The 27,680-nt window shown below is 42.2% G+C and overlaps 1 protein-coding gene and 1 long non-coding RNA gene across 2 annotated transcripts in view; one reads left to right on the forward strand and one right to left on the reverse strand.

Annotated features, from left to right (window-relative positions):
• The window catches only part of FBXW8 (F-box and WD repeat domain containing 8), a 132,013-nt gene that overhangs the window by 1,311 nt on the left and 103,022 nt on the right, over nucleotides 1-27,680 (reverse strand). Inside the window, 3 exon segments of the mRNA XM_084994201.1 lie at nucleotides 240-350; nucleotides 2,394-2,567; nucleotides 15,178-15,305. Coding sequence (XP_084850327.1) covers nucleotides 240-350; nucleotides 2,394-2,567; nucleotides 15,178-15,305 — 413 coding nt within the window.
• LOC146396575 (uncharacterized) lies at nucleotides 2,567-5,589 on the forward strand. Its single transcript, XR_014826170.1, has 3 exons — nucleotides 2,567-2,805; nucleotides 3,605-3,932; nucleotides 4,323-5,589. It is a non-coding gene; the product is annotated as an uncharacterized LOC146396575 (long non-coding RNA).

Consider the following 27,680-nt stretch of genomic DNA (forward strand, 5'->3'; position numbering starts at 1 on the left):
TCTAACTCAACAGGTCCCTATGCCTTTTGTCTTGGGCTCTTGGCATGGAGGGCCTGCATCCCCACGGCCCTACCCCCCGAGAGCATCCTGCTGAGGTGCTCAGCACATGTTACTGGCTGACAGCGCTCTGCTGCATCTACATCTATGAAAAGAACGGCTGCGCCCCGAGTGATAAGATCAAGCTGAGAGGGTCTCTTTTGAACACCCACGAATCCAGATCCACCCAGCCAAGGACTGACCTCCTGTGCGTAGTGAAGTGGTCCAGGTCAGGGTCGCGCGCCACACTCTCGTAGGGCACGTGGGCCGTGATCAGGCTGTGGCTGTTGAAGGAGATATGCCGCACAGGGTGTCTGGAGCACATGAGGAGAATGCTCGTCAACGGATGTCCTGCTGAACTCACATATCCCACCTTCACGACCTTCGCTTACAGCCGCCTCAGAAGTTCCGAGCTTCCGGGGACTCTGGAACCATGTAAGCCAGGCTCTCCCTTTATAGAGGAGGAAACCGGGCCCCCAAGGGGCAGCTCCCAAAGCTCCTTGTGCTTTCTGGCCGAGGCCCTAACAACCTGGTGCATTTTAGACGTAAAGGACAAACTCTAGTTGAGACAATTCAGACACGTGCAGTGGAAAACAGCCCTGTTTCTGCCCCCACTGGGCTGGCTGGCCTTGGACGAGCCCCTCAAACATACTAAGCCAGGCTCCCCACCTGCAGGTCATGTTGAGTGTTTAGGCCTGCCAGTCCTAACGTCTGAGGGCTACAAACAGCACGTGAACTTTGGGTCATGAAGGTGCCTTCAGAAAGTTTTGGAACAAAATGGCTTGAAATTTATGAAGCAAAGATTTTTGTTCATTCTAAAAGATTTTATCCAGTGGAGCACAAAGGATAGAGAAGACGTCTAAAGCAAGCAGATGCCTGCCATCAGATTTCCAACAGATAAGAAGGTGAGACCCATTCCCACAAAAATTAGCCAGTGTTTCTAGAGCAGAAGGAATGTTATAAAGCCATAAGATGAGACAGAACTCAACATTTGAAAGGAGGAATAGGAGACAACAGCACAGACTGCAAAGGCCCGCCCAGGCCTGATCCAGAGAAGGCGGAAGCAGGGACAGGTAGTGTGGCCAGAGCATTCTCTCAAGAGTAATAATGCAAGGCAAGGGGAAACTTGAGTCCAGGGTTTGCAGCAACAACTGGAGTAAGTGTTGCTAGAGGACTTGGCCAAGGAAGGCAGAGGTCGGGGCTCAGTCACAGGCCTGCAGCTGGCTGACTGATGGTACCAGTGACAGAAAAGGGAGAGCTGGCTAAGGAGGGGCAAGAGGACCTGGGGAATGAGGCTGAAGTGGGTGGGGGGCAGGAAACTGAGCAAACAGTGGGACCAGAGCTCAAGAGAGAAGTCAGGTCAGCAGCAGGCACTGGCCTCAAGGACTTGAGTACCAGCATTCTGGGCAGGAAACTGAAGTCAGGCATCAGCTTTACTTTGGTAAAAGTAATGATCTTCTCTGGGACAAGCCACTGACTAGTGGTGAGAACTGGAGGCGCATTCACAAATGAGTCAGGAAGGCTGGACAGGACAACCATTCTATGCACCACCTTACTTTCCCTGACTTCACCTGAATGGCCCATTCAAGAGAGTGCAGCTTTTCAGGGAGAGAAAAATGAGAGCCGCTGGAGTGCAGACCTAATGACCTAAACAGAGCTGCTGGTGGCAGTCCCTGGGGGCCTGGACTGCAATGGGAGCTCTTAACAACAAATGAAAGGGTTTCCTTATAGGTAGATCTGGAATTTCAAGGTGTGGGAGTGTTAGTTGCCCTTTGGCGCCACCTGGTGGCGATGCAATGCATCACCATGGCAATCAGGACTGGACAGAGCCTGGCAGCTTTCTCAGTATCCATGTACCTACATCCCTGAAGCCATCTGCCTGTGCTTGGGAGAGTCTCTATCTCTTGAATTTTCCAGGTGAAAATTAGAAGCTAAAGGTTAAAATTACAAACTCCTCCTTAACTGAAGCTGAATACTTTCAGTCTGGAAGCACCCTTCTCAATAACAGTAAGGAAGGTTGAGACTCTCTGGAGTGGAGGATGGGGGCCTGGGTCAGCCCCACCTGGGGACAGGCAGGCCCCTGCAGCATGCCCACACACTGTCTGTCCTGTCCATCATGGTCTCTACCCAGGCGGGAAAGAGTTGTGGCAGTCTGAACAATGCAACAATGAGCAGCTCCATTTCTGAGCCCGTTTCCTAATGTGAAAAATGGAGGTTAGGGGCATCTGGCTCATAGGGTCACAGTGAGAAGGACAAAGACACATGTGGACAGCACCCTGCACCGTGCCTGCCTTAGGCTAAGAGCATCAATACTGCTCCCAGGGTTACTCAAATTGAGCACCTGAGAACAACCTTACCTGGAATGCACCTCCCACAGCTTCTGGTTCATTCGATAATCCCACACAGAGACCAGGCCATCCTCACCCCCGCTGACGACTTTCCAGTCATCCATCTGGACTGCAGAGACTCCGAGCTGGTGGGCAGGGATGGACAGCGCGATCGTGTCAGTGCGGAGGTCGTGGATCCTCACTCTGCAGAGCCCGAGATGAGCATTAAAGCCTGACCTGACAAGGTCTTCCTCAGCTGTGCTAGTGTGGGCACAGCAATCTATGAACACGAAGAGGACAAATATGCCAGCTGCCCCGCCGCTCACTTAATGTGCTCCGCAGGGGAGACACCTGCTTGGTGCACAAGGCCATCGAGAGGGAGGCCGATATCTGACTGGCATGGTGTCTCTATGGGGGCATTGCCCAAGAAGCCTGTCCACGGGTAAGTACACTGTGCAGCATGGCAGGCAATTTTGCTATTCATGTAAAAGTCTGTTAAGGGCAAGATGTGAAACAGCTACATCTGCCTGCCTGACCCAGTTGGGAAAATATAAGTTCACTGCCATTTTGTTGAAATTTAGAAAGAGGATGAGCGTGTGGTTGACTAAGCATAACAGAATCTGGATGAGAGAATGTGGACACTTGGCAGTCACTTATCTAAACTCTTGAGATAATTACATGCCTTTTAATAATCTGAATTTCTTTAAGATTAATAATTTATTAAGAATAATTAACTTATTAAGAATAATTAATTTCTTTAGGATTTACGTGCCTTACAATAATTCTCAATTTCTTTAAGAACATCTTTAAAAACTATTTTTATGCAAGTATATGCTCTATTTCCACATGAGGATAAATTACATAATGAGACAGAAATCTCTTATCTGCTGTAAACACCTAACATAGTTCCTGAAATAAGCCACAAGAGCTAAAATTGAACGTGGCAGCATGTTAGTACAGGTGAGTTTAACAGCTCCTATGCTGCAGGTCACAAAGGAAAAGTCAGTCACTGCCCTGAAAAGACCACCGAGTGGAGCTGGACAAACATCTCTGACACAAAACATGGGGAGAAGGGATTATCTGAAGTATGTTCTAGGTCCTAAACTCATATGAACGTGCACAGACACAAATCTATTATTTTCAAAGTTCTGAGGGGAAATTATTTGAACCAAAAATTGTATACCTAGCTTACATACCAAGTTTGAGTACATAACGAAGACTTTTTTTTTTTTTTTAAACAGAAAAGGACTCAAAGTGGGCTACCCACGGATACTCTCTGAAAGAAATGGATGCCAGAAGGACCATAAGGAGCCAATACACAAACCATGGAATGATGTATGAAACAAACATATAGGGAGCTTGGAAAGACCTAACATGTCAGCTGGGCAGATAGATGCACACAGGACACGCCCACCTCTTAACAGGAAATAGGTCACAAGGCAAAACTCAATATATGCTACACACAAAAGGCACATGTGACAAGGAGGAGAGGTGACAATCTTAATACCTGAAAAGGTGATTTCAGACCAAAAAGCATTAGATGAAGAGCACTTCAAAATGATGAGAAAGGTACAGTTTACTGAATGTTTGATACAACTTGCCAGGAAAACACAAACAGAACCCCCTACATGACACCTAAAGTTAATATAAAATTGTATATCAAACGTATTTCAATCAACCCCCCTCCCTTCATGGCTAGCGGTTAACAAACCAGACTAGCATCCAGGGGACAGGGCTCAGACCTGGCTACAGCTCTGATTCCACCCCTAGCCTGGGAACTTCCATAAGCTTCCATAAGCAGCCCTAAAAAAGCAAAAATAAACAAATAAGTAAATACATAAATAACCCCACCTGGACCTAATTTTTTTTGTAGGTAGGTTTTTTTGGGGTTTTGTTTGTTTGTTTTTCCTATCTTCCCTTTTGGTAATTTACTTTCTTCTACCATTATAATCTATTCAGGGTTTCTATTTCTTAATTTTTTAAATCTCCAAATTTGAAGACCTAGATGAATAAAAAAAGCCTCTCCAGGAAAATAAGAATTAGCAAAACTGATCGCCAGGAGATAGAAAATCCAAACAGATAAAGGAACAAAGAGCAAGCTGGGAAAGCTGTCAACCATCCCTGCAAAACAAGAACAAGCAAAGTGGGCTAAATCCACTGTTCCACAGCACAGCAAAGGGAGGAAAGCTTAGAACTGTTTATGTGGAGCCAGCATTCTGATATTACCCAAAACCTGACACTGAGAGAGGACAGAAGACAAGTGTAGACCTGCATCAGTGCTGAGACCTGAGTAAGATAAGAAGTAACAGAAGCTACAGCAACATGCTGCCAGCAAGTGGGCTCCATGCAGGATATCTATTAATGTAGTGCCCTGTGACAAAGGAGAAATCTGATGAAATAGAACATTTCCTAATGAAAAGTCTATAAAAAAAGCAATCTACTTTTGCTAATATTTAACAAAATTAGATACAATTAGATAGAAGAAGAAAATGAGGAGTGAACAAATTTATCATTGGTGTTGGCAATCCAAGATAACTGAATAATTTAGAATCAAATGTATGTTAATATATCAAAATCAATAGCTATCTTGTAACAACCACTAGTTCAAAAAAATATAATTGAAAAAAAGATTCCACTTAAATTAGCAATTAAAGGTGAACTATCCTCTAATAACTTTCTCAACTTGGAGCTCCACCATATACATCATATCAAAATTAATTATAGAGGGCTCAGAGTTCAACAATTAACAGAATTCAAGAAGAAAATAGTGAGAACTTCGTATCCAAGTGTTTATGATTTTTTTTTCTATCGCGTGGAAAAAACTTAAGAGTCAAGGCAAATGGTAAACTGACAAAAATGTCTGCACCAGAGAGGACTGGCTAATTTTTGCTGAAATTCCTTCAAATTGATAACCTATTATCAAATGGAGAGGAAAGATAAGAAAAATAGTTCACAGGAAAAGAAATACTAGTGGCTTTTAAACTCACTGTAAAATGTTCAAATTCACTGGTAATGAGAGAAATTATGCACTAATACTAAAATGCAGTAATACCACCTGTCAGCTTGTCTACCCAGCCAATGTGAAGTTTGGTAATACTCTGAAACCCTCCATGCTGGTGAGCCCTGGATGGAAAGGTACTTCTGCACAGCTGATATGAGCACAAGCTTCCTTCTGGGGAGTGATTTGGCAGTATCCAACAAAATAAAAAATACACTTCACTTCTGACCTAGCGGTCTGCTTCTAGTTTTTTATCTAGGCTTTTTCTAACATGTGTACATCCACATACCTAATACAAGGCCATTAGCCACAGTACTTTATTAATAGCAAAGATGAAGCTTCTGTTTTAGGTACCTTGTTGACTCTCCCACTGAAAATCACTTCACACTGCTGGGTAAGATACAACTACATCCTCTAAATGCACTACTGAGTTCACAGAGTAAGTGACCTCTCCAGGGTGCACACAAAAAACCAGCCCTGGGAGCTTGAGCTATAATTTTGGTTGTCTGTATGCATGTGCCATGGGGGTGAGGCTGATGGCAGGTGCCAATCTCAGGAGGCAATGGGACTAGCCCTTACTGCACCGGGGGCAGGATGGTAAGCCTAGGCTCCACCCGAAGGGGAGTATTGAGACCCTGCTTTAGAAAAAAGCAACAGAGAAGTTCTAGACCTGAAAACATAGTCCCTGAAATTAAACTTATTAGGTAGGCTAGAAGCAAATTAGACAAAGAATTTGTATATTAGAAACTAAATCTGAAAAATTACCTAGAATTTGGAGCACAAGGAGAGAAACAAAAGAAAAATGTGAATGAAGGGTTAAGAGATGGGAAGGATTGAAGGGGACAGTTCAGCTTATGTCCAAAAGAAACTCCAGAGGGAGAAAACAGAGTGTGTGGCAAAGAAGCAATATTCAATGAGTTAATGGCTGATATTTTTCCAGAATGAAAGACGTGCACAGGCACACTCAGTGAGCACTAATCAGAATTAAAAGAAATACATATCAAAGAGTATCATAATAAAGTGGGAAACCACAAAAGACAAAAGAGGTCTTAAAAGCAACCTGAGACAAAAAGACATTATGTTAATTAGACTAGCAGGAAAAATGAGGAACAGTATTTACATGGTCATAAATCTGAACGACTCAATGGGGATGGCACCTTCACCTAGCTCTGTCAGCTGGGTAGGCGGTGCATCCGTATGGCAGAGACCTGCATGTGCCGATGGGCAGCCATCACTAAAACACTGCTACACACCAAGGGCCCAGGACCCAGCCATGTAACAGTGAGTGGAAGGCACACACCTGCACTGAGCACGTGCAGCGTGCAGATACCCTTGGGTGAACGCTGTTAAGCTGCTTCTGCTGAGGAAAACGAAGCAATTTTTTGTGTGTGTGTCAAAGATATTTTCTCTTTCCTGTGCTTTTGAATTCCATTTTGAAGGTACAGGCTACCTGTTGAAGTTGAATAATTTTAAAGATAAAATTCTAGAAGGACACCCTAGAATTAGTAACAGCAGTTACCTTGAGGAAGAGTGTCAATGGAAGAATGAGGGGAATAAAGGTGGCTTTTACTTTTTATTCTAAACACTGCCATGTTGTATAAGAAACAAGAGCTCATTCAAGACCGGGAGGGGCACCAGAGGCCTTCACAAGCACTGATCATGCTCTGTTTCTTAAGTGGGGTGGTGGATGCCTAGGCGTGCCGGCATTCTTTAAAGTGGACACAACATACCTTATATGGACTCCTATATGCATGTTCTGTTTCAAATAAAACAGGATTTTAGAAATCCGTAGTCTTAGGACATAGAGGAAAGGTTAGTGGTGCACATGACCGAACAGCTCCATTACTACAGCGTGCCATTCAGCTCCCCGCTTCCCAGTGAGGGGTCTGGGACCAGAGATGTGCAGAATGAGTGAGCATGAAATACACTTTGCAAACAAAGAGCTCCCTCTGTCAGCATTTAGAGACACTAATCTTTAGGCATCTGTGGGTAAGAGAAGAGAGAAAAGGTAAAGTTGCTGTGAAAGGAACTCTGCCTGGAGACTACAGCTGCACTGATTACTAATGGGAACTTGAAAAGGATGGGGGTGGGGGAGAAATTTGTAGCTCAAGTACTTTTCAGTGCATATTTGGTTAATAAGAGTCTATTTTGCTCTGGTGATTTTCATAAAGAGCTCCTCTGTTGAATATTTATACTCCATAATTTACAGTTTGGCTGTTAAGGAGACAAAAGCAAACACAAATTTGGTCCAGAAGTTCAAAGTTTGCCATCTGTTTTCCTATTGTATTTAGATACCAGCATGGATGGCTCCAAACAAAATACACGAATACACCGAAAGATATAGCAATGGTGTATTTTATATCACTAAGGAAAACAAAAATGGGCCAAAGCATACATGAACTTCTCCCCACAGGGAAAAAAGAAAAGCATCTCCTTAGAGAGGCATCACTCTGGTTTCTGGTTGACAGAGAGATAGCAAACAGCACGAGGGGTGTGAAGTCCACACAAACCATTTGAGTTCACATTAAGAAATGCGTGTCTGCCTCGCACATCTGACAGCGCGGCCCCAACCTGGACAGCAGCGGACCTTGGCAGAGCCTGTACCCTCAGCGCTCAAATCAAATACCCGACTCAGGGAAACACGTAGCACAGCAAACGGGCACAAACTTGCAAAGACACCTGATTCTAGAGACAAAAAGAAGCCAATGGCAGATATTGTGAATCCCTATCTAGTGTGTATTTCATCAACTTTGCCCGTTGAAAAGAAAAAAATAATTGGTCTGAAAGCTGTAATTGCATTACGTTTAATATTCATGCTTGGGTTTGGAGGGCTGTTCCAACACTCCCTTCTCTCCAGCCCCTCTCTAATGAAAATCACACCATAGGAGTCAGCTCTAGCCCGCCAATTAAAACAAAAGACACCAGAACCTTCCAAAGACTCCAACAGAGGAGCATCCATCTGATGGGCAGGAAAACGTGCTGGAACCGAGAGGGAAGCACGCTCTGGTTGGTCCTATGCTAAGAGCTTTGAATGACTTATGATAACACTTGCAGATGGAGCAAATGTAACATTTACGCCCCACTCACTTTCTCTCTAGCAGCAGGCAGCCGCACCAGAAGCACACCACAACTTTCTATTTGTCAGGGCAAGAAGTAAGCTCCAAGACTCTTTAATTGGGGGTCACAATTCAGGGCTGCTTCCTATTGGTTTGGATTAAATAGTCTCATGTAGTAATAAAGCAAACTGTATTTGATGGCAAAGATGAAGCCTACTCAGATTCTGGCTTGGCAGTTTCATTAAGGACGACCTGACCTCCAGCTATATTTCTATCCAGAAAATAAAGGGAACAAGCAAGATGGCATTAAAACACAGGCTCTTTTTTTTTTTTTTAATGACCAAATTAATCAAGAAAACATATTTTTTTCCCTAAGAAATCAATAACATGATTCTGTTTTGCCTCTTCAAACCTGGGCTATTAAAGAGGATTTTAAATGTAATCATATATGCCAAAATCAATAGCTGTATCTGGATTTCTATATAGCACCAATGATAGCCTTTGGTGAATAATTCATTTTAAAGAGCAACTAGAAAACCATGTATTTTCAGGTAAAACTGCCCACTTTCATCCAGCTAGCCTATGCTTAGAGCTCTCCGTATTTTAAAGCTTTATCTCTAAAGTTTTAAAATTCTTCATATTTTGCCCATAAAAAATAATAAGCCTCATGGACTGGTCACCCCATCCTTCTGGACCTGTCTCCATAGCTGGGTCAGCATTAGATGGTCTTAAAGAGCCCTGCTTGACCAAACATTGTGCAATCCTTACAAGCAAGCCCAAGATACTACCTGTGGAGGAAGAAGATGATGATGATGTAGTATGTAACACCAAACTAACCAGGTACATTGGAAACATGGAAACAGCTTACTTTAATATCTTTTAATAAATTTTAATCAGATGAGTATACCTAAAATAACCCCTCTATTTTTATGGTCAATTGATTTTCAACAGTGGTGCCAAGACAATTCAATGGGGAAAGAACAGTCTTTTCAACAGATGATGCTGGGACAAATGGATATCCATATGCAAAAATTAACTCCAAACGCAATGCAGACCTCAATGTGGGAGCCAAAAATCATAAAAACTCTTTTAAGTAAACACAGAAATAAATCTTTGTGACTTTAGGCTAGGAAACAGCTTCTTCAACATGATAACAATAGCACAAGTGACAAAGAAAAAATGGATAAATCAAACTTCACCAAAATTAAAAACATTTGTGCTCCAAAAAAAACATCATCGAGAGAATAAAAAGACAACCCATGGAATGGGAAAAAAATTTACATATCATATCCAATAAGGAATTGGAATCTGGACTGCATAAAGAATTCTTATAACTAAATAAATAAAAAGACAACCTAATTAAAAAATGGGTCAAGGGTCTGAATAGACAAAGAGGCCAAAAGGCATATGAAAGGATGTTCAACATCAAACCCTTAGGACAGCTGTTATCAGAGACAGTAGCAAGTACTGGTGAGGATGTGGAGAAACTGGAACCCTCATACACTGCTAGCAGAAATGTAAGATGGTACAGGCACTTTGAAAAATAATCTGGCAGTACCTCAAATAGTTAGTCATACAAGCCACCAATTCCACTCCTAACTATCTATCCAGGAGAAGTGAAAACATAGATCTGCACAAAAATTTGTAGTTGAATGGTAAGAGCAGCATTACTCATAATAACCAAAAAGTGGCAACAATCCAAATGTTAACTGATGAATAAATAAATGTGGTATACTCATATAATGGAATATAATTTGGCCGTAAAAAGGAATTAAGTAGTGATCTGAGCTACAACACAGGTTTATCTTGGAAACATGCTAAGTGGAAGAATCTAGTCACTAAAAGGTCACATTTATATGAAATGTCCAGAACAGACAGACCCACAGAGGCAGGAAGCTGCCTAGAGCTGCAGGTGTTGGGGGGACATGGAGAGTGATTGCTAATGGGTACAAGGTTTTATTTGAAAATGTTCTAAACCTGATTTGGCGATGGTCGCATAACCTTGTCAATGCTACACTGAACTGTATTATTTAAATTGATGAATTGTAAGTATGTGAATTCTATCTCAATAAAACTAAAATTTAAAAAAATCAACTTAAGATTCCAGGGGAGGGGGGGAGCAGTAGGATTTGTTGGTTCAGTGAATGTTGCCTTGGCAACCCACTAACAACCTAACAAATGCCCTCACCACCAACTCTTATTTTGATTCTCCCCAGCAGAGTACAGATAAGCTTCTCTATTCCAATCCCTGATTTCATTCATTAGAGAGGAATGAGCAGATGCCAGATGAGAAGACTGAGAACAGAATGGGAAGGGACCTCACTTAATACAGCCCTCTGCTGCCAACTAGAGAGTTTATTATTTAAATTATTTAAAGAAAGTAGGAGTTTGATTCTAGCCAAGATGGAGTAAGCCATTACTGCCTCTGTCTTCTGCTGACTATGACCAAAACCTCTGGACCAAACACAAAAAGCAAATACCCAAGGACTCTGGAGAATTAACTCAATATGGTAGATTGTGGAGGAAGTAGCCATATGTATAAAGGATTTTTTCTCACATGGCCTTACCCTGAGTGTGTGCTCTACTAGCAGGGCTGCGTGGTGATGCAGGAGCCAGAACTACAATACAAACACCCTCTTTTTCAAGAACCAAGAACCAAGGAAAGGGGCCCTGGAGGTCCAAAGAATGTGGTTGTCGGGTCTTTGGGGGGGGGGTGGGTCCCCCTTCTCTTTTCTCTGTGGCTTTGCCCAAAGGTAGTCCCTAATCACAGAGCTGCATGGTGGTAGTGATGCTGGCATGTAAAAACTCTGAGAGAAACCCCATCTTCTAGTCAGAGCCTCAAGGAGAAAAGGCCCCTGAAAGCTAGAAAGCATAGGGGTGAAGAGAGGAGGAATCTGGAGGTGAGGACCCTGCTCATGGGGGTGGGGGCACAGTTCTGGCAGATCCAAAGCAGTGTAGTGAAGACCACTGCCATTTCAGACATGTCCCTGGTGGCACATGGGCAGGACAGAGCCAGAGAAGCACAGCAAAGATTTTGGAAACTGAAGTGACACTGGAATCACCACCCATGGAAAGCAAGACACAACTTGCAATCTGAACCTAACCAGGGGGACTGCCTGTTTAAAACAAAAACAAAAACTCATCGTTCTCCAGAGGATTATATAACAGGATCCAAAAGGGGCCACAAAATATCCAGGATACATCCAAATTACTTGACCCTCCCCCCTTGCAAAAACAAACAAAAAACAGGAAAATGTGACCCATTCTCAAAGGAAAAAACAATGTCAACTCTAACCCATATTTTAGGAATGATCAATGATTTTAAAGCAGCTATTGTAACTGTATTTCATGAAGGAAAGTACAATGATAAGAATGAAATTCTGAGCAGAGAAAAGGAAACAATGAAAAAGAGCTGAAGGGAAACTCAGAACCAAAAAGTACAAAATCTGAAGTAAAAAATTCACTAGATAGACTCAATAGCAGAATGGAGATGACAGAGAAAAGAGCTAGTGAACCCAAAGTTAAATCAACAAATACTTGCAATTTGAAGAACATAAAGTTTAGAGAAGAAAGCGAATAGAGCTTCAGTGACCCGTGGCATAACATCAAAAGGCCTGTCATTCACATCACTGGAATTCCAGAAAGAGAGGGGAAAGGGATCAGCAAGGAAAAAATATCTGAAGAAATAATGGCCAAAAACTTCTTCAAATTTGGTGGAAGACATAAATGTACAGATTCTAAATGTTTAGTGAGCCCCAAATGAAGGTTAAATTAAAAACAATGAACCAAAACCACCATGGTGGTTCCTGCAGACTTTATTTTGGTAACCCATTCAAGTTTCTCATAAATGTTCTAAGCTATGGATTTATTTTTCCCTTCACTGAACAAATGCACACTTTTATTTCACTGAAAACACCACTGAATGTAAGAAGCACCACTACTTTATGTAATATTTTAAAATGCTGCCAATTATTTTTCAGATGTTACTGTAAAAGACACATCTTGATTTCATAGGTGTGAAAATGTAGGAAAAAAAGTGCCTCTTAGAATAAATGCAAAACACAGAGAGTTAAGCCCTCTCTGAGCACTTGACAGACACTCTGTGGGATCTGGTCCTGACACTTGATACTCGCCATCCTCCTGTGATGTTACTTACTACTCTTTCTTCTTGGCTTAGCCAGAAAAGACAAAATACGCTTTAAGAAAACCTCACTGACTTTTAGTGTTAAAACTCTTGTGCAAAGCCTCCCCCGCCATGAACCCACCTCATAACCTTTCCTTCCAAGCATGGGAAAAGTACAATCTAACAATAATTCAGTTGCCACCCTACTCATTCTCTTAATCTTTATCCAACTCTAATGAACTTCTAGTGACAACCTAGGTGAACTATTTTTTCATTTTTCATTTCAGCCTATTATACACCTCGACCCAAAACAACTCTTATAAAATTCCATCCATGCTTGCAAACTTAGTCAAGTTCAATTTTTTACTTTAATGAAACATCATTCTTGTCTTAACCTTGGACAGTCTTATGTACCTTTTCATTCTCATTCAGTTTTTAAATTAAAAAGGTAGGTTCCAGGGTTTTTAAATTGTATCCATCATTAAGGACATAGCTCTCTTTGTGTCTGTTCCCTTACCCTCACTTTTGAAATAAAACATAAGATCTACAAGCCTGGATGTGCACCTCTAATGAGATCCTGCTCATAGCTATTAGCCTTTGGAACAAAACCTTAAGTGTAGCAAACATGCCTCTACTACGTTTAAAAGTCTAGAGTCCTTAATCCTTCCTTTTTTCCAGATGTACAATATTTTACCCGTGTTTCAAATTCATATTGCTAACACTATAAATATGATTCATAAAGAACAATATTATATATGATGGCGAGCCTCTGAGGTACCAGCAGTGTTCAAACAGCTGGCACACAGATTAGAAGTGGCCCTGATTAAAAGCCACTTTGGACAGCCCCCTCCCCAATGCCAAGTCCTGAGTCTATTCTTTTCATCCATAAAGACAAAGGCTTAAAAACAAACAAACAACAACAACAACAGAAAAAACCCATGACACTGTTTGTGAATAAAATGGATTTAACATGGTCAGATTTGACCTTTAAAATGACCAGAGAGCACGGGGCTTCTCTTTTGGCCATAGGTACACCGTTAAGACAGCCCTCCTCCGGAGGAAACATCAGCTTTACTGAGTATGCACCCGTCTCCTCACTAATGGCAGATGTGCAGCTGACTATGGTCATGACGGTCTGGCTTTAACTGTTCTTCTAGCACTAATTAGGCTAAGTTATGCAGAAAGCAGAGGTCTCTTCTCTGGAAGACAATTTTGGTTTCCTGTGAGCCTAGCAGGAGTTGAACACCTAAATGCTCAGGCTGTCAACAGAGTCTGAAGCATAACCTACAATCCCAATCCCTTCCATCTGGATGCCCCACAGAGCCCTCTGCATTTGCTCTCCTGGAAAGCGAGTCACTGCTAGGTCGCTGTGGGGAGATCCTATCAGAAAAGCTTGGAGCCTTTGTATAACTCAGTTGAAACAACTATGGGAGAATAAATCTACAAACTGATATGTTTTGTTTGCTCTGCCACAAGTGGGGCCACTTATCAAGCCTAGGTTTTTTTGTTGTTGTTTTAGAGCAAAAGTGCCTGGACACAGACTGAGGAGTTCAATTCTCAAACATGAGAAGTGTCAGCTGTTTTAGGAAGCCTCAAGGAAAAAAAGCTGGAATATTTTCTTTCAGTCGCGCATACTCACATTATCTTTTGCTCTGTGGGAGGAGGGTAGTAGTGAAAGTCAGAAGTTGAAAATAATATTTGATAAAATAATTATTTTTGCAAGCTGCTGCACCGGTGTGACAGAGGTCTGGGATTTGGCACAGAGTACCTGCCTCACGATCTGATACCCCCACTGAGCGAGCAGTCCGCCACCTGCAGCCCGGGGCCAGCCCCCAGGGAGGGGGCGCCGGCTGAACCTGGCCTCTTGCCCTGTTACCTCTCATCAGGGCACTGGATCAGACGGAGCAGATACCCAGCCAAAAATTTTTAAAAAAAGAAGAAAAGGCGAGGAAGAAAGGGGACAGAAAGGAAAACAACCCTAAAATTTGGACTCGGTCTTTTCAAACACTTTAATCCTTTCACGCTGATGGGTCCTGGAGCGGCTGGAGCTGGCACTGGACTTTGTACCGGGGAAATCCGACTCCCTAAGCCAATCCGTTAAAGGGAAGACTGCTAATCAGCTAAATAGAAACTGGAATCTGTTCGCATGAAGTCTCTTTTTCCCCATCACCAGAGGGACACCATAGTGTTCTGAAATACACCCTTGACATCACTTGGCAGGCAACCCTATTTTGTTGAACATGATTCATCCCTTAGGTTATTGTTTTTAATATTAGAAAGTGAGCTTTTAAATGCCAAACAAATTTTACAGCAGGGGGACAAAAGACTCCAAGTGGTCTCACTGGACCTTCCACCAACTGCGTCCACCAAATGGCCTAAAGACAAACTTCCCATGGTGTTTCAGAAATGAGGCAGAGATGGAGCTCCATCCAACTATTACCTAATACAAGACTCTGTTCTCCAAGTTCACACGGATGGTATCTGGGACCGGGGCTGAACTCAGGTGGGCAGAGCTATGAGTGAGAAGGGAGGAGGGTAAGCCTTGGAGGAAATCAGCAAGCTCAGTGCAGGCCGAGTGGCCAGGCCTCCACAGAAGCTGCCTGAGGCCACAAGAGGCAACTCTTTACTTAGACGTACCTCCTGTCCATGTTGCCACTGACCATGAGATTGGGAGGACTGTCCCGGAGGTTGACACAGGTGAAGTGGCCAAGCGAGTTGCCCAGCTTCGCGAGGCAGCGTTCTGCTTCCAGGCTATACAGCATGATCTGGGGGAGGAGGAAGAACAGGTGGGTGTGCGTTAGGTGCAGCAGGCCTGCACACACACTTTCCCCCTTTGCCCCGACATGCTCCCTACCACCAGCTCCCGTTAGAGGAGATAATCTGCTGCTCCATTTCCCAATCCCTTCCAAGTAAAGACAGTATAGGGAGGTGACTATTAGAATGATGAAGGGAAATGCAAAAGAAAAGAAAATCCAAAGAATTCTTCAGGCCAAGTGCAAACAAACTCATAGGACACACACAAAAAAATGCCAAATGGGAAGTTAGGTATCCCAATTTCCTAACAGAAAAAGAAGCATGGAAACTAAAGGTCACTGACAGCTTCTGATTTGCAGTTAATGGGAGAGGCTAACAAGAGGTCAAGAAACTTGCAGAGGAGCCTGCATGGGTTCTTTTTCCTCTGAATTTAAACCATAGAAGGTAAAAGAAAGAACAATGTAACTACTCAGGTAGATGAAGCTTGCACAGTTAACCACTCACTGGATGATTCTCTTAAATTACAAACCAAACCACAAAGTCTTATTCCCAAACATTAAAAAAATTTCAATTGAGGTATATATAACTGATATTCCCAAACATTTCTCTCTTCAGTCACTTTCTGCTTGCTAATTATAGGAAGCTCTTTTCCATAAGGTATGGTGGCAAATAAGAAAGTATCCTTGATTTACAGACAATGTATTCATCATATGTGAACACTGCCTACTCTCCAGAAAAAGAAAAAAAAAAAGTTTGATTCATAAGAAATCTTTCTGAAGATTAAAGTCTTTTACTTAAAAAAAAATCTTAGTAATTAAATTTGATTAACATTAAGCACTGTGGAGTTCCCCTTGTGGCTCAGCGGTAACGAATCTGATTAGTATCCATGAGGTTACTAATGGGTTAAATCCCTGGCCTCTCTCAGTGGGTTAAGGATGAGCTTCGATATAGGTCGCAGACATGCCTTGGATCTGGTGTGGCTGTGGCTGTGGCTGGCAGTTGCAGCTCTGACTCGACCCCTAGCCTGGGAACTTCCATGTGTCACAGGTGTATCCGCCCCCCTCCCCAAGAAAAGTACCTGCTTTGGGTAACTGTTTTAAATACTGAATATGCAGTCTTTACCCCAAAATTCATTGTTCAAAAGCCTCCTCATTTCCACGCACACACTTGTTAGCATACACTGTATTCTGTTGATTATGTGGTTACAATTAATCACTAAACTCAAAAGTTTTAATGTTAATATTTTGTAGAGAGATACTGCTCACTTAGCACACACATGCAAATGATGTGCTTTTTGTGTGTGTGTGTGCTTTTTAGGGCCACAGGTGTGGCATATGGAAGTTCCCAGGCTAGGGGTTGAATTGGAGCTGCAGCTGCCGGCCTACACCAAAGCCACAGCAATGCAGAATCCAAGCCAGGCCTGCAACCTACACCACAGCTTACGGCAACACCAGATCCTTAACCCCACTGAGTGAGGCCAGGGTTCAAACCCAAATCCTCACTGATACTAGCTGGGTTCTTAACCTTCTGAGCCACAATGGAAACTCCTGATGTGCTATTTTTTGTTAACCTATACACTAATCAATTATCAGTATACAGATTATTATTTTAGTATTGAGAGGTTAATAAATTGAGTCCACCTTGAAAATCACTGATCTCCACTGTCACACATTTCTAACAAGTGAATCTCTGGAAATTCCTAACAGTCAAAACACTATAATAATATTAACTATTGCTAATAGCATTTGAAAGGGAAGGAGGCAATTTCAAAATTAAAATGGCTTCTCTTTTTTCCTTTCTCCTTTTTCAGCTGTACCAACAGCATGTGGAAGCTCCTGGGCCAGGGATCAAATCTGATGTGCATCTGCAACCTAACCACAGTGGCAGCCAGGGATTGAACTAGCAACGCCAGAGAAGCCAGATTATTAACCCACTGCACCACAGTGGGAACTCCTAAAATGCCTTCTTAATCCATAAAGACTATAGAGAACAAGATAATATTTTTATTTTTGTGCAGTTGAAAATAAAAGTTTCTGGAGTTCCTTTTGTGGCTCAGCAGAAACATATCTGACTAGCATCCATAAGGACACAGGTTTGATCCCTGGCTTCGCTAAGTGGATTAAGGATCCGGCGTTGCCGTGAGCTGTGATGTAGGTCGCAGACACAGGTCAGATCCTGCATTGCTGTGGCTGTGGTGAAGGCCACTGGCTACAGCTCCAATTTGACTCCTAGCCGGGGAAGCTCCATATCCCACAAGTACGGCCCTAAAAAGATTAAAAAAAAGAAAGAAAAAAGTTTCTGAGAAAATCTTGACAATTGTAAAATATTCAAAATAAGGTTATTTTTTTCAAGTAAGAACGCAGAAATAAATCAAATCTATCTACAGTGAATAACAAAAAACTATATAAAAATCACTTCCTGGAGGGAGAAAAAAATAGAACCAGCAATCTCATGATCTATTCTAAAAGTAATATTCGGCACTTATATACTATTACAGAGCTTTCAATAGGGTTCTTGGACACACTCTCTTGTTTTTATTTATTTATTTATTTTGTCTTTTTTGCCTTTTCTAGGGCCGTTCCCTCGGCACATGGAGGTTCCCAGGCTAGGGGTCTAATTGGAGCTGTAGCTGCCGGCCTATGCCACAGCCATAGCAACACTGGATCTGAGCCTCATCTGCGACCTACACCACAGCTCAGGGCAATGCCGGATCCTTAACCCACTGATCGAGGCCAGAGATCGAACCCACAGCCTCATGGTTCCTAGTCGGATTTGTTAACCACTGAGCCATGACGGGAACTCCTCTTCTTGTTTTTAAGATACTTCAAAGTCTACAGCAGGAAGAAATGACTATGATAAATACAAGGATTAAAATCTGATATTGAGTCTATTTGCATGTCTTTACTTTTTCTGAAAGTTTTTTTGATAAGAGGATAGATCAGTTCTGAATGATACAGTGGGATAGAATCCCTCTCCAGAAAGACTGCAAATTTCATCATAAAGACTACTAAGTTGGTAGTCAGGAGTCAAGTACTTTCTAAAATGTTTAATAATTCAATGAATCAGAACTATCCGAAGAGTACCTTGACCATTACGTTTAGTTAAAGACCGCAGAGATTAGAAAACACATTACCCATCTCAGAGGCGGTTCTTCCCACGTTACGAGTCCCTTAACGACCTTTACCATCTCCCTCTCACTCCCGCACTCTCTCTCTTTTAATAAGGTTGAGCAAATGGGACTTCATTTTATCTGATTGCCACAGACTAGTGAGATTAATTATTCATGCTCACACTCTCCCTCCTGTTAAGACCATGCATTAGACTAATTTTTCTCTTTATTGCCCTGGTTGGGTGAGTCTCAACATGGCCACTTGACTCACTTTCAGAGGTGTATGGATACCCTGGAAAGAAGGAAAAAGCGACCTGTAGCTACAATCTTGGAGAAAATGTTCTGCAGTACTGTGACCACCAAATCGATAGATGTTGCTGGGGGTTTTCTTTTAAGCACCAAGTGTATATTACAAAAGGGCTCAAATAGTGATTACAGAACAAATTTTTATAGGAGTTAGAGGTTTCTTTAACAATTATCTAGAATGACTGAACCATGGTATATATTTGCAAAGATAACTGCAGGAGGTGCAGTGGGCAGTTCAGGGCACTGCGGGGTCTTCCTTTCTCTTTGGCTTCCATGCAGACCTACGGGAACCTGGTGCCAGCAAGCATTGTTTAACAAGAATTTTCTGTTTTTTCCTTCTCAGAGATCTTAAAGTATTTTCACAAGTCCTGGTCTTAGAATTTTAACTTTCAATTTTGTCAATTATTCAGATTTCTCTGCAATTTCTTAAAAAATCCGTTTTTTTTCTGATTTCAAACATAATATATCCTCTAACAAGTGCTAACATAATAAAATTACATTAAAAAAGTTGTTATATAATCTTCTGTATATCCATATCAGAAATAACTACTTTTAACAGTTTAGTGTGTACAGTTGTCCCTGGGTTATCCGAGGGGGTTGGTTCCAGCCCCTCAGATACCAAGATCTGCAGATGCTCAAGTCCCTTATATAAAATGGTGTAGTATTTTTATATAACATACACCTTTCCCTATACTTTATATAATTTCTACATTACTTGCAGTACCTAATACAATATAAATGCTATGTAAATAGTTGCTGATGTGCTTACAAGTTTTGCTTTTTGGAACTTTCTAGAATTTTTATACCACCACCACCATCAACCTGAGCAGCAGGCTCCCTAGGCACTACCTTTCCAAAGGGGAGAGGAGTGGTCAGAAGGCATCCTTACATGACTATAGCTTTTAAAAAGGGTTTGTGAATTAAAGGTAATTTGTCTACCACCATCTTTAAAAAAGGAAGCAACAAAGAGAAAAGGTTAGGAGATACTGTGCTGGACTGAAGCAAAGTGTAAGATAAAAGCCATGGGGAGAAAGATTTGATTGAAATTCTTAGAGATGTGACAAAGTCTACCTAACTTTCTTTTCAGACCTCTAACAACCCACCTCCATCACTACTGCATATAGTTTGCTCTTCTGAGGGGTAAAGTCACGATAAGAAGACAAATTCTAGAAATACAATAGTTCTCATGTTCTCTCCAATTAAGCTGATTTTGTGCTCTCTTTGTGCCCATAGCAGGCTTTATTCCCTCTTGTTGGTGCTGAAGGTATTTACTGTCTATGCACCCCATCTGGCGTCCCCAAGGTGCCCTGTTGAACTGTGCATTCCCTTCCTCTGACTTTTCCCCAGACATTTGGTTCTCAAACACTGGAGGGTAGGAGGGTAACTGAAGAGACTGTGATTTGAGCAGGCCAGCTGAGGCTCTGTTACCAAGCACCAAGCCATGTGTTTTAAAACACTATCCTAGACTTAGACTATAAATTTCTCGGGGCAGAAATCCTATCATTCATACCCAGAGCACTAAGGGCCTAGCAAGTGCCGGGTACTCAGTAAGTGCTTGTAGGTCGACTGATTGGTATAGGATTATCAGGCAAACCCAGAACTTACCACAGTCTAGTATATAATACTCAGTCCTTTTTTTCTGCTTGACATACCCCTCAATTTCTGGATGTTTAACTTGCTGCTAGTGTGACAAAGGAAACACTTCACTGTATTCAAAATAAAAGGTTCTACAGATCTCTCTTCACAATATCCAGATTCTAGAACTCCCAAACTATCCAGGCCTAAGGTGCCATTTCTGACAACCCAGCACACTAGAATGTCTGGAAAACCATCCTGTTTAAAACACTGAAGGTGGCTGGTTAAGATTCAGTCTCTCATTTTTGTTTTCTTTCTTTCTTTTTTTTTTCTTTTTTGTCATCTTTTTAGGGATGCATCTGCAGTGTATGGAAGTTCCCAGGCTAGGGGTTGAATCGGAGCTGCAGCTGCCAGCCTACACCACAGCTCCCAGTAACCTGCATCCTCATGGATGCTAGTCAGGTTTGTTACCACTGAGCCATAATAGGAACTCCAAGATTCAGTCTCTTAAACATTCATGCATACATTCTGTTTAACTTCTAAGAAATCAGAGAAATTCCAAGGAATCAAAAAAGACAAGAGTACTAAAACCAGAAACGGAAGCAGCACTCACGTCAGGGGCTGTTCTGGGGATGTCTGCCAGTGTCAGGAACCTAGAAAACTGGGAAAATAGGAGGCAGTTTCCAGCCAGTGCCAAGAGGAACCAGAACTTAGATGTCTGCCTATAGCTGGGCCCCTTGTACAGCTATGTACACTCAGTAAAAAGCAAGGTAGGAACATAAATGTATCCACTGGTAAAGAGAGCCTAGCTGGAAACTTGTCTGTCTCAGTTCAGCTCAGGATGGAAAATGTTTGCCGAGGGCCTGCAACTGCATGTCTGCCCTCCCGCAGGTTAGGAGTTTGAGTTTATAATACCTGTAAGGCCAAAAAACTCCAGGCCTGGTAATATTTCATGTTGCTAACAGGCTTCTTGGTACCTGGTAGACTCTTCTCAGGAGGAAGACCCTCTCAACCCAGCCCCCATAGGAGATCGACACATCAAGATCAGCCAAATATGAGCTCATAAATAAAAAAAAGTTCTTTCCAAAGACAGAAAAGCTATTCATCATAAGTGAGAAACAGAAAACAGAGAAATTAGGCTTCCAAAAATATCAGATGTTTATCGGATAAGGGAAAACATGCATGCTGGAAACGTTTACTGAAATAAAAGAGGGTGAGGGGTCAAAAGCAGCAAAATTAAGTAGCTTTGACAAACAAGACAAATGGATTTTCTAGAAGTTAAAAAAAAAAATCAATGTATGAGTTCAACAGGCAATTAGAGTCCAAGAGAGAATTTGTGAACTGGAAGACAAGGATGAAGAAATTATTCAGGGATGCAACACAGAGACAATAATGAAAAAGACGAATGGGTGAGGAAGAGTGGAGGGGCGGAGGTGGGTGGTGGTGGTGCAGAGAACAGGCTGGTGTAATACACATCTAACCGGAGTTACAGACACAAAGAACAAGGGAGGGGAAATTTCAACAAGGCAATGGCAGAGAACTTTCTGCAACTGAAAGGAAGGAAACACAAGAAATCTCAAACATAGAGAATAAATCCATATTTATATATATCCGTATATATACTAAATCCATACCTAGGGACAGACAAGTGAAACCACAGAAAATTAAAGACAAGGGGAAAGACCTTAAAAGCGGCCAAAAGAAGAGAGTCTTTAAAGGAAGTGACAATTAAACAACTTTTCATTAGCATCAATGGAAGTCAAAACCAATCACTTTCAAAGGTCTGAGAGAAAATAGCTGTCAACTTGGAATGATAAAAGCCATCTTTCAAGAATGGGCAGGAAATAAGATGTTTTTGAATAAAAATACAAAGAGCACAAAGCACTTGCGGCTAAAAGACCCTCACTAAAGAATATACTTTTGGAAGATTGAAAATTAGTCCAGGAAAAAAGGTCTAAAATGCTGGAAGGAACAGTGAGCAAAGATTCAGGTAAATGTGCATGAAACTATACAAATATTGACTACACAACAACAGTGCTGATTTGGGATTAAAAGAACAAACTATATCTAGTCCTTATTATCCCAATCAAGTGCCAGGAATCAGGATAATGTACTAGGGGCACAAAGATGCCAGGTGCACGGGGGACCTCCAGCGTTAGAGTCTGGAGTGGACAGATACTTTCTTGAATACCTATACTGTGTTTGGCATGTAGTATGGACTCAGTATATATCTGATGAAAGAATGAATAAGTGCTACACATTTCTGCCTGTATCAATTACAGGTGAATGATACACCAGCCTTACATTAAAGATATGCTCCATGCATACAAATGAACACATTAAGTCAATTTGCTTTCTACCAACAGCAATGTATTTAGCTGGCTCATAAGTGGGAGGTACAGTTTCATTTGATACAGGTCTTAAAGTACAAGACTAGGAATGCTCACTTAAAAAAATAAAAGATACAAAAGAAAAGACCCCTTGGTCTTTGAATAAATTTATTCATGTAAAAAACTCAAGTTGCTATTCTCACCCAACAAAAATATGACCCACAAAAATGTGGTCAAAAATTTTACTATAAAAAATGCAGGGTCTGCATATCGATGTTCACATACAAAACTAAGGAACAGCCTCTATAAATTCACAGATGAGCTAAGATTAAAAAAAAAAGATGAGAAAGAATTGGGGAGGGCGGGCAAGCTAGTGAGAAAGGAGTAAATCATACACAAAACAGCCAATAAAAAAATAAAAAAGCAGTTAATATACATGAATAATGGATGTCTGATTTAAAAGCAGTTTACTCCGATATGATGTAATTTTTGACAATCAGCCAGAGAGACTATTTTGTAAGTCCTTGCCAGAGATAAGTCAGCACACGAGGCTTGGTAACAGAGCGTATCTATGAACATGTGGAAAATGACTTTCAGCACCATCCCAAAGGTGACTTTCTATTGGCAAACAAAAACTTCCCTCTCAGGTATCTTAGCAGCAATAACCAGCAAGATGCAAAGCTTGAAGAAAGGGACCCTTGACACAAGCAAAGAGCCCTGAAACGTAGCAGCTCCTCAACAGTTTCCATGACACGCTTCTGGCACAGTCCACCCTCAAATGTGGCACAAAGGGAGAAGCAGCCTGGGCTGCTTTCATGTTTAAGTTTTAATTAGAGTGACAAGCCCATGAGGCCAAGATATTTCAGGGATGGGACGGTGTTGCTGAGCATCACCAGGCGCTGGGTAGGCAAGGCCTGAGTGCTCTCCCCACCACCACGTGCCAATGCACCTGCAACCCCCGCTGTTCCAGGACTGGACTCTGCCTGGGAAGGCACTGCCAATCACCGCAGATTGTGCCAAACGTGCGGGCTTTGTGATGTGGGCAGATGTCTACAAAGGACCAGAGCGAGGCCAAACCAACACCTATTGTGACCTAAGCCTGAAAAGAACCCAGAGAGCAAGAGTGCACTCGGGTGAAAATGCAGGCCAATACGATCCAGTCTCTCTCTCTCTCCCACATCCATGGGTGCTAGAAACAACAAAGGAAGGCAGGTGTACTTTGTGGAGTGAGCAGAACATGGCTCTCTGCTTTGCTTCAGAGGGCTCTTTAGACAGTCTCTGTCCTAGTGCTAGAAGGATGAGAGGTATGACTTCAAAGAACGGGTTAATGGGGTACATCAAATGAACAGGAAATGTTCACTGTCAGAACATTTAGTGCAATGAAGAGGTTATAATTATTATGCAAATGTGTAACTGAAAGCTGAAAATCCTCACATCTTCCTTTCAAGCTCCCAACAGGCCTCTTCTTAATAAAGAGCATGGATAGTTTCAAGCCACTTCACAAATACTAACTACATGTAACTAATCACAGTCCCCATGAGAAAGAAAGTTATTATTAAATCTATGCTATATAGGGAGGAAAACTGAGGCTGCAAACTAAGCAATTAATTCTTCAAAATTAGAGAGAACTTGGCCATTATTTTTTAAATGGGAAGATTGCAAGTGAGATGCTGATAATGTAAAGATACCTGTGAGCCTATAGACTTAACACTGTACATGCAGTACAGGATATTACATGGCTTGGGCATCAATTTTCTTTTGACTGGCCTGGCAACTTCTCATTAGAACCCAAGTTAGACTGGACAAGGGCTTAGAAGTGGGTAGACAGGCAGAAGGTGGATATAGTCAGATCATGAAATGACAGCCAACAGAGGAGCATGAAAAATTGCCGTGGTGCAGGGCACACAGTCCATCCCAGTCTCCTTCACACTTTTGAGAGCACAACGACCTTTCATGACATCATGTACACAACAGTGTCGGCATAAACACATTCGGCAGCGGTTTGCACCTGAAGAACACTATAAATATCAGCTGTTAATAATAACCATAATATTTCTTTGACACAAATCCTTTCAGAACAGCATTCCATTTGATTCTCACAAACACCAAAGGAAGACAAATACTACCATCCACATTTTATGAATAAAGAAACTGAGGCTTAAAATTATATATATATATATGGAGGCTCCCAGGCTTGGGGTTGAATCTGAGCTGTACCGGATGGCCTACACTGCAGCAACAGCAATGCCAGATCCAAGCCGCATCTGCGACCTACACCACAGCTCACGACAATGCCAGATCCTTAACCCACTGAGCAAGGCCAGGATCGAACCTGCATCCTTATGGATACTAGTCAGATTCATTTCCGCTGAGCCACGACAGGAACTCCTAAAATAATTTTAAATAACTTGCCCCAAATCACCCAGGTAACAACAGTAGTTGAGGATGCTAGGCAGAGCCCAGGTAATCTCATTCCTAGGTCAGTGTTTGCTACTATATCACAAACCTTGTCCTGAGTCCTGGCAGAAACAGTTATTAATAATGTCTAATATCTATGGTGTTCTCTTAGATTGTAAAACACTGCAATGATGCATTTTCTCACCTGACCCACCATAATTCCATAAGGTGGGTATCATGATTTTATTCACTTTATATATGCGGAAGCAGAGTGTAGGGAAGTCAAATCATTTACACATTGAGGAAGTTTTGGAACCAGAATTCAAGCTGGGTAGGTGGGTTTCCCAGGCCATGCTATTTAAACCTCTACCCCAGGGTGCTTAAAGTGTGTCCCCCAGAGTAGCATTGGTAGCAAGCAGCAGCACTGGGCACTCATTAGACATGCACATCCTCAGGTTCCCCGGACTCACTGAATCAGAAGCCTTGGGGGTAGAGTTCTGAAATCTGTGTTTTTCTGATCTCCTTGGCATTTGAGAACCCCTGCACTAGACCTACACTGCTTCCCAAGCCAAAAAAGAATCTCAAACATTAAAGAAGTGTTACTGGCTCTAAATGCTTACTTGCTGCCTCCCAACCGATGTCAACCTGGTTAAAAACAGTGCTGGGCAGTAACAACACGGTAATGTGGCTGCAGACCCTGTGTACTGTTAGCCTCAAGGAAGGGGGATGTTCATGAGGAGCTGTAACAGCTGGTGAGGCTTCTTCTGAGAAGTGGTACCATGGATGGGCCTTTTCTTAAAGGTCATGGAAAGACTGGAGGTGAAGAGGGAATGCTATTGTGAGTGAGGCGTAAACATGGCATATTCCGGACTGCACAGGCCTGCCTGGGCAAGAGGCTCCTCTTGGAGGAGTGGGGTGCAGAGTGGGAGCCTGGCTCTCTAGGGTCTTGAAGGCCAGGAAGAAGCTGGGCACTAGGGTCTGGGCCACAGTCCTCAGCATGCAGCCACTGCTCTGACAAAATCTGAAAGGGACCATGAGAAGGGGCACTGACAGGTGGTACAAGAGCCCAAAGGTGGGGAAAAGGCAGGGGCAGATGAGGGAGTGGGGCCGAGGAAGAATTATTTTTGTGAACATGAGATAAGCAGTCACATCCTAAGGAAAGTCCACAGTGCACAGAGGCCACACAAGGGAACAAACGGAGCCTGGGCCAGAAGTCGTAGCCTAGGAAGATGGGAAGAAGCCTGAGTACTGAATTCGGTTTGGGTCCAGGCAGTCGGCCTCACATCAGCAGACAGTCTGCAGAAGGAGAGGAGATGGTCCAAAGCTAGAACCCCCGTCATGGCAGAGCTGCTCCCTGCCCATAGCAGGTCAGAAGATTCCTGGCCTCACTGTGACACACTGTAAACTTCTCTGGTCCCTGAATGTGGAACATGATTGCTCAAATGTGGACTGAGCTGGGGTTCTCCTCTGCTTATCTGCCACACCGGATTTACTCTGTAAATTAATAACACACTGAGAGAATGCTGGAAAGAGTAACTTTGCATCCATTAGAAGAATTCATCTGCAACTCAATAATTGATAAGTTAATTATAAACCCACTCGCTAACACGGAGCCTTATACACTGAAGTGCTGGGTGAATTAATAAATCATATTCATCTATGTATTGAATAAAAAGTAAAAGCCCTCTACTTTGTAATATTTTTGTTAGCCTAATTTAGGCTGCTACATGTACTTGAAAACAGTAAGATGTCTTAAATATTCTGAAATTCAAACTCACATTGGCCATTTTCTGTAAGCTATCTTTTCCTACCCTCTACCAAACCAATGCCATCTGTCTCAACTGTCTGGATATATACACATGGAAATCCCAGAACCTATTCTACTGCGTTACTTTATTGGTTGTAGAGCAAGGGCAAAGATTTCCATTTCTTGATCCTCATTAATGGAAAAACAAGCTGATTTTTAACCCTAACAAACCTAGTTGCTGCTCATCTGGCACAAAGATGTCAAAGCCGCACATATTCAAAATGTGAAATAAACACAAAGATCACCTACAAGTTCACGCTTGCCCATGAGTATGGAATGGTGAATCAGGATGGAAATACCACAAATAATTGGGAAAGCCATTAGAAAAATTAAGCCCTAAAAAAATTCTAAGCTTAACTAAAAAAACAAATGAGAAAAAAGGCAATGATCATCATATATTTCAATGTAATGAATGGTCTTATAAACTTGCTCGGAGCTTCAGGAATATTGATCAATGTTTTTAGAAATTAGAAAATGATATGAATGTCATTGGTATACAAAAACTATGCCAGTTTAAGTGAAGACAAAAGATATTGAAGACACACTGCCAGCCCTCTCCAATGAGGCTTCGCATCTCAAAGTGACTATACATCAATGAATCAGTGTTCATATTACCTCAGTGCATTCACTCTGCAAAAAGCTGAATTCACCCATCCCTTCCTATTTTAAATGCATTCTTTCAAAACAAAGCCCGGGAAAATGAATCCTGTGAAGATCAAAGGCTGCTATGACTGCAAGTATGGCTTTAGCTCAGCTCCCACACTAGCCCACAGCACCTGTGCTCCAGCCTGCCTGTCACCACAAAGCTGCTTCCCGGCCCCCTGGTGGAAACTCCCTCTTCCCCCTTGCCCGGTTACCCTAC

This window comes from Sus scrofa, chromosome 14 (genome assembly GCF_054392235.1).
Source record: "Sus scrofa isolate SSC_HxYL_T2T_F1_AM1 chromosome 14, Sscrofa_HxYL_maternal_Yorkshire_Landrace_v2.0, whole genome shotgun sequence".
In the NCBI taxonomy this organism is placed as follows: Eukaryota; Metazoa; Chordata; class Mammalia; order Artiodactyla; family Suidae; genus Sus; species Sus scrofa.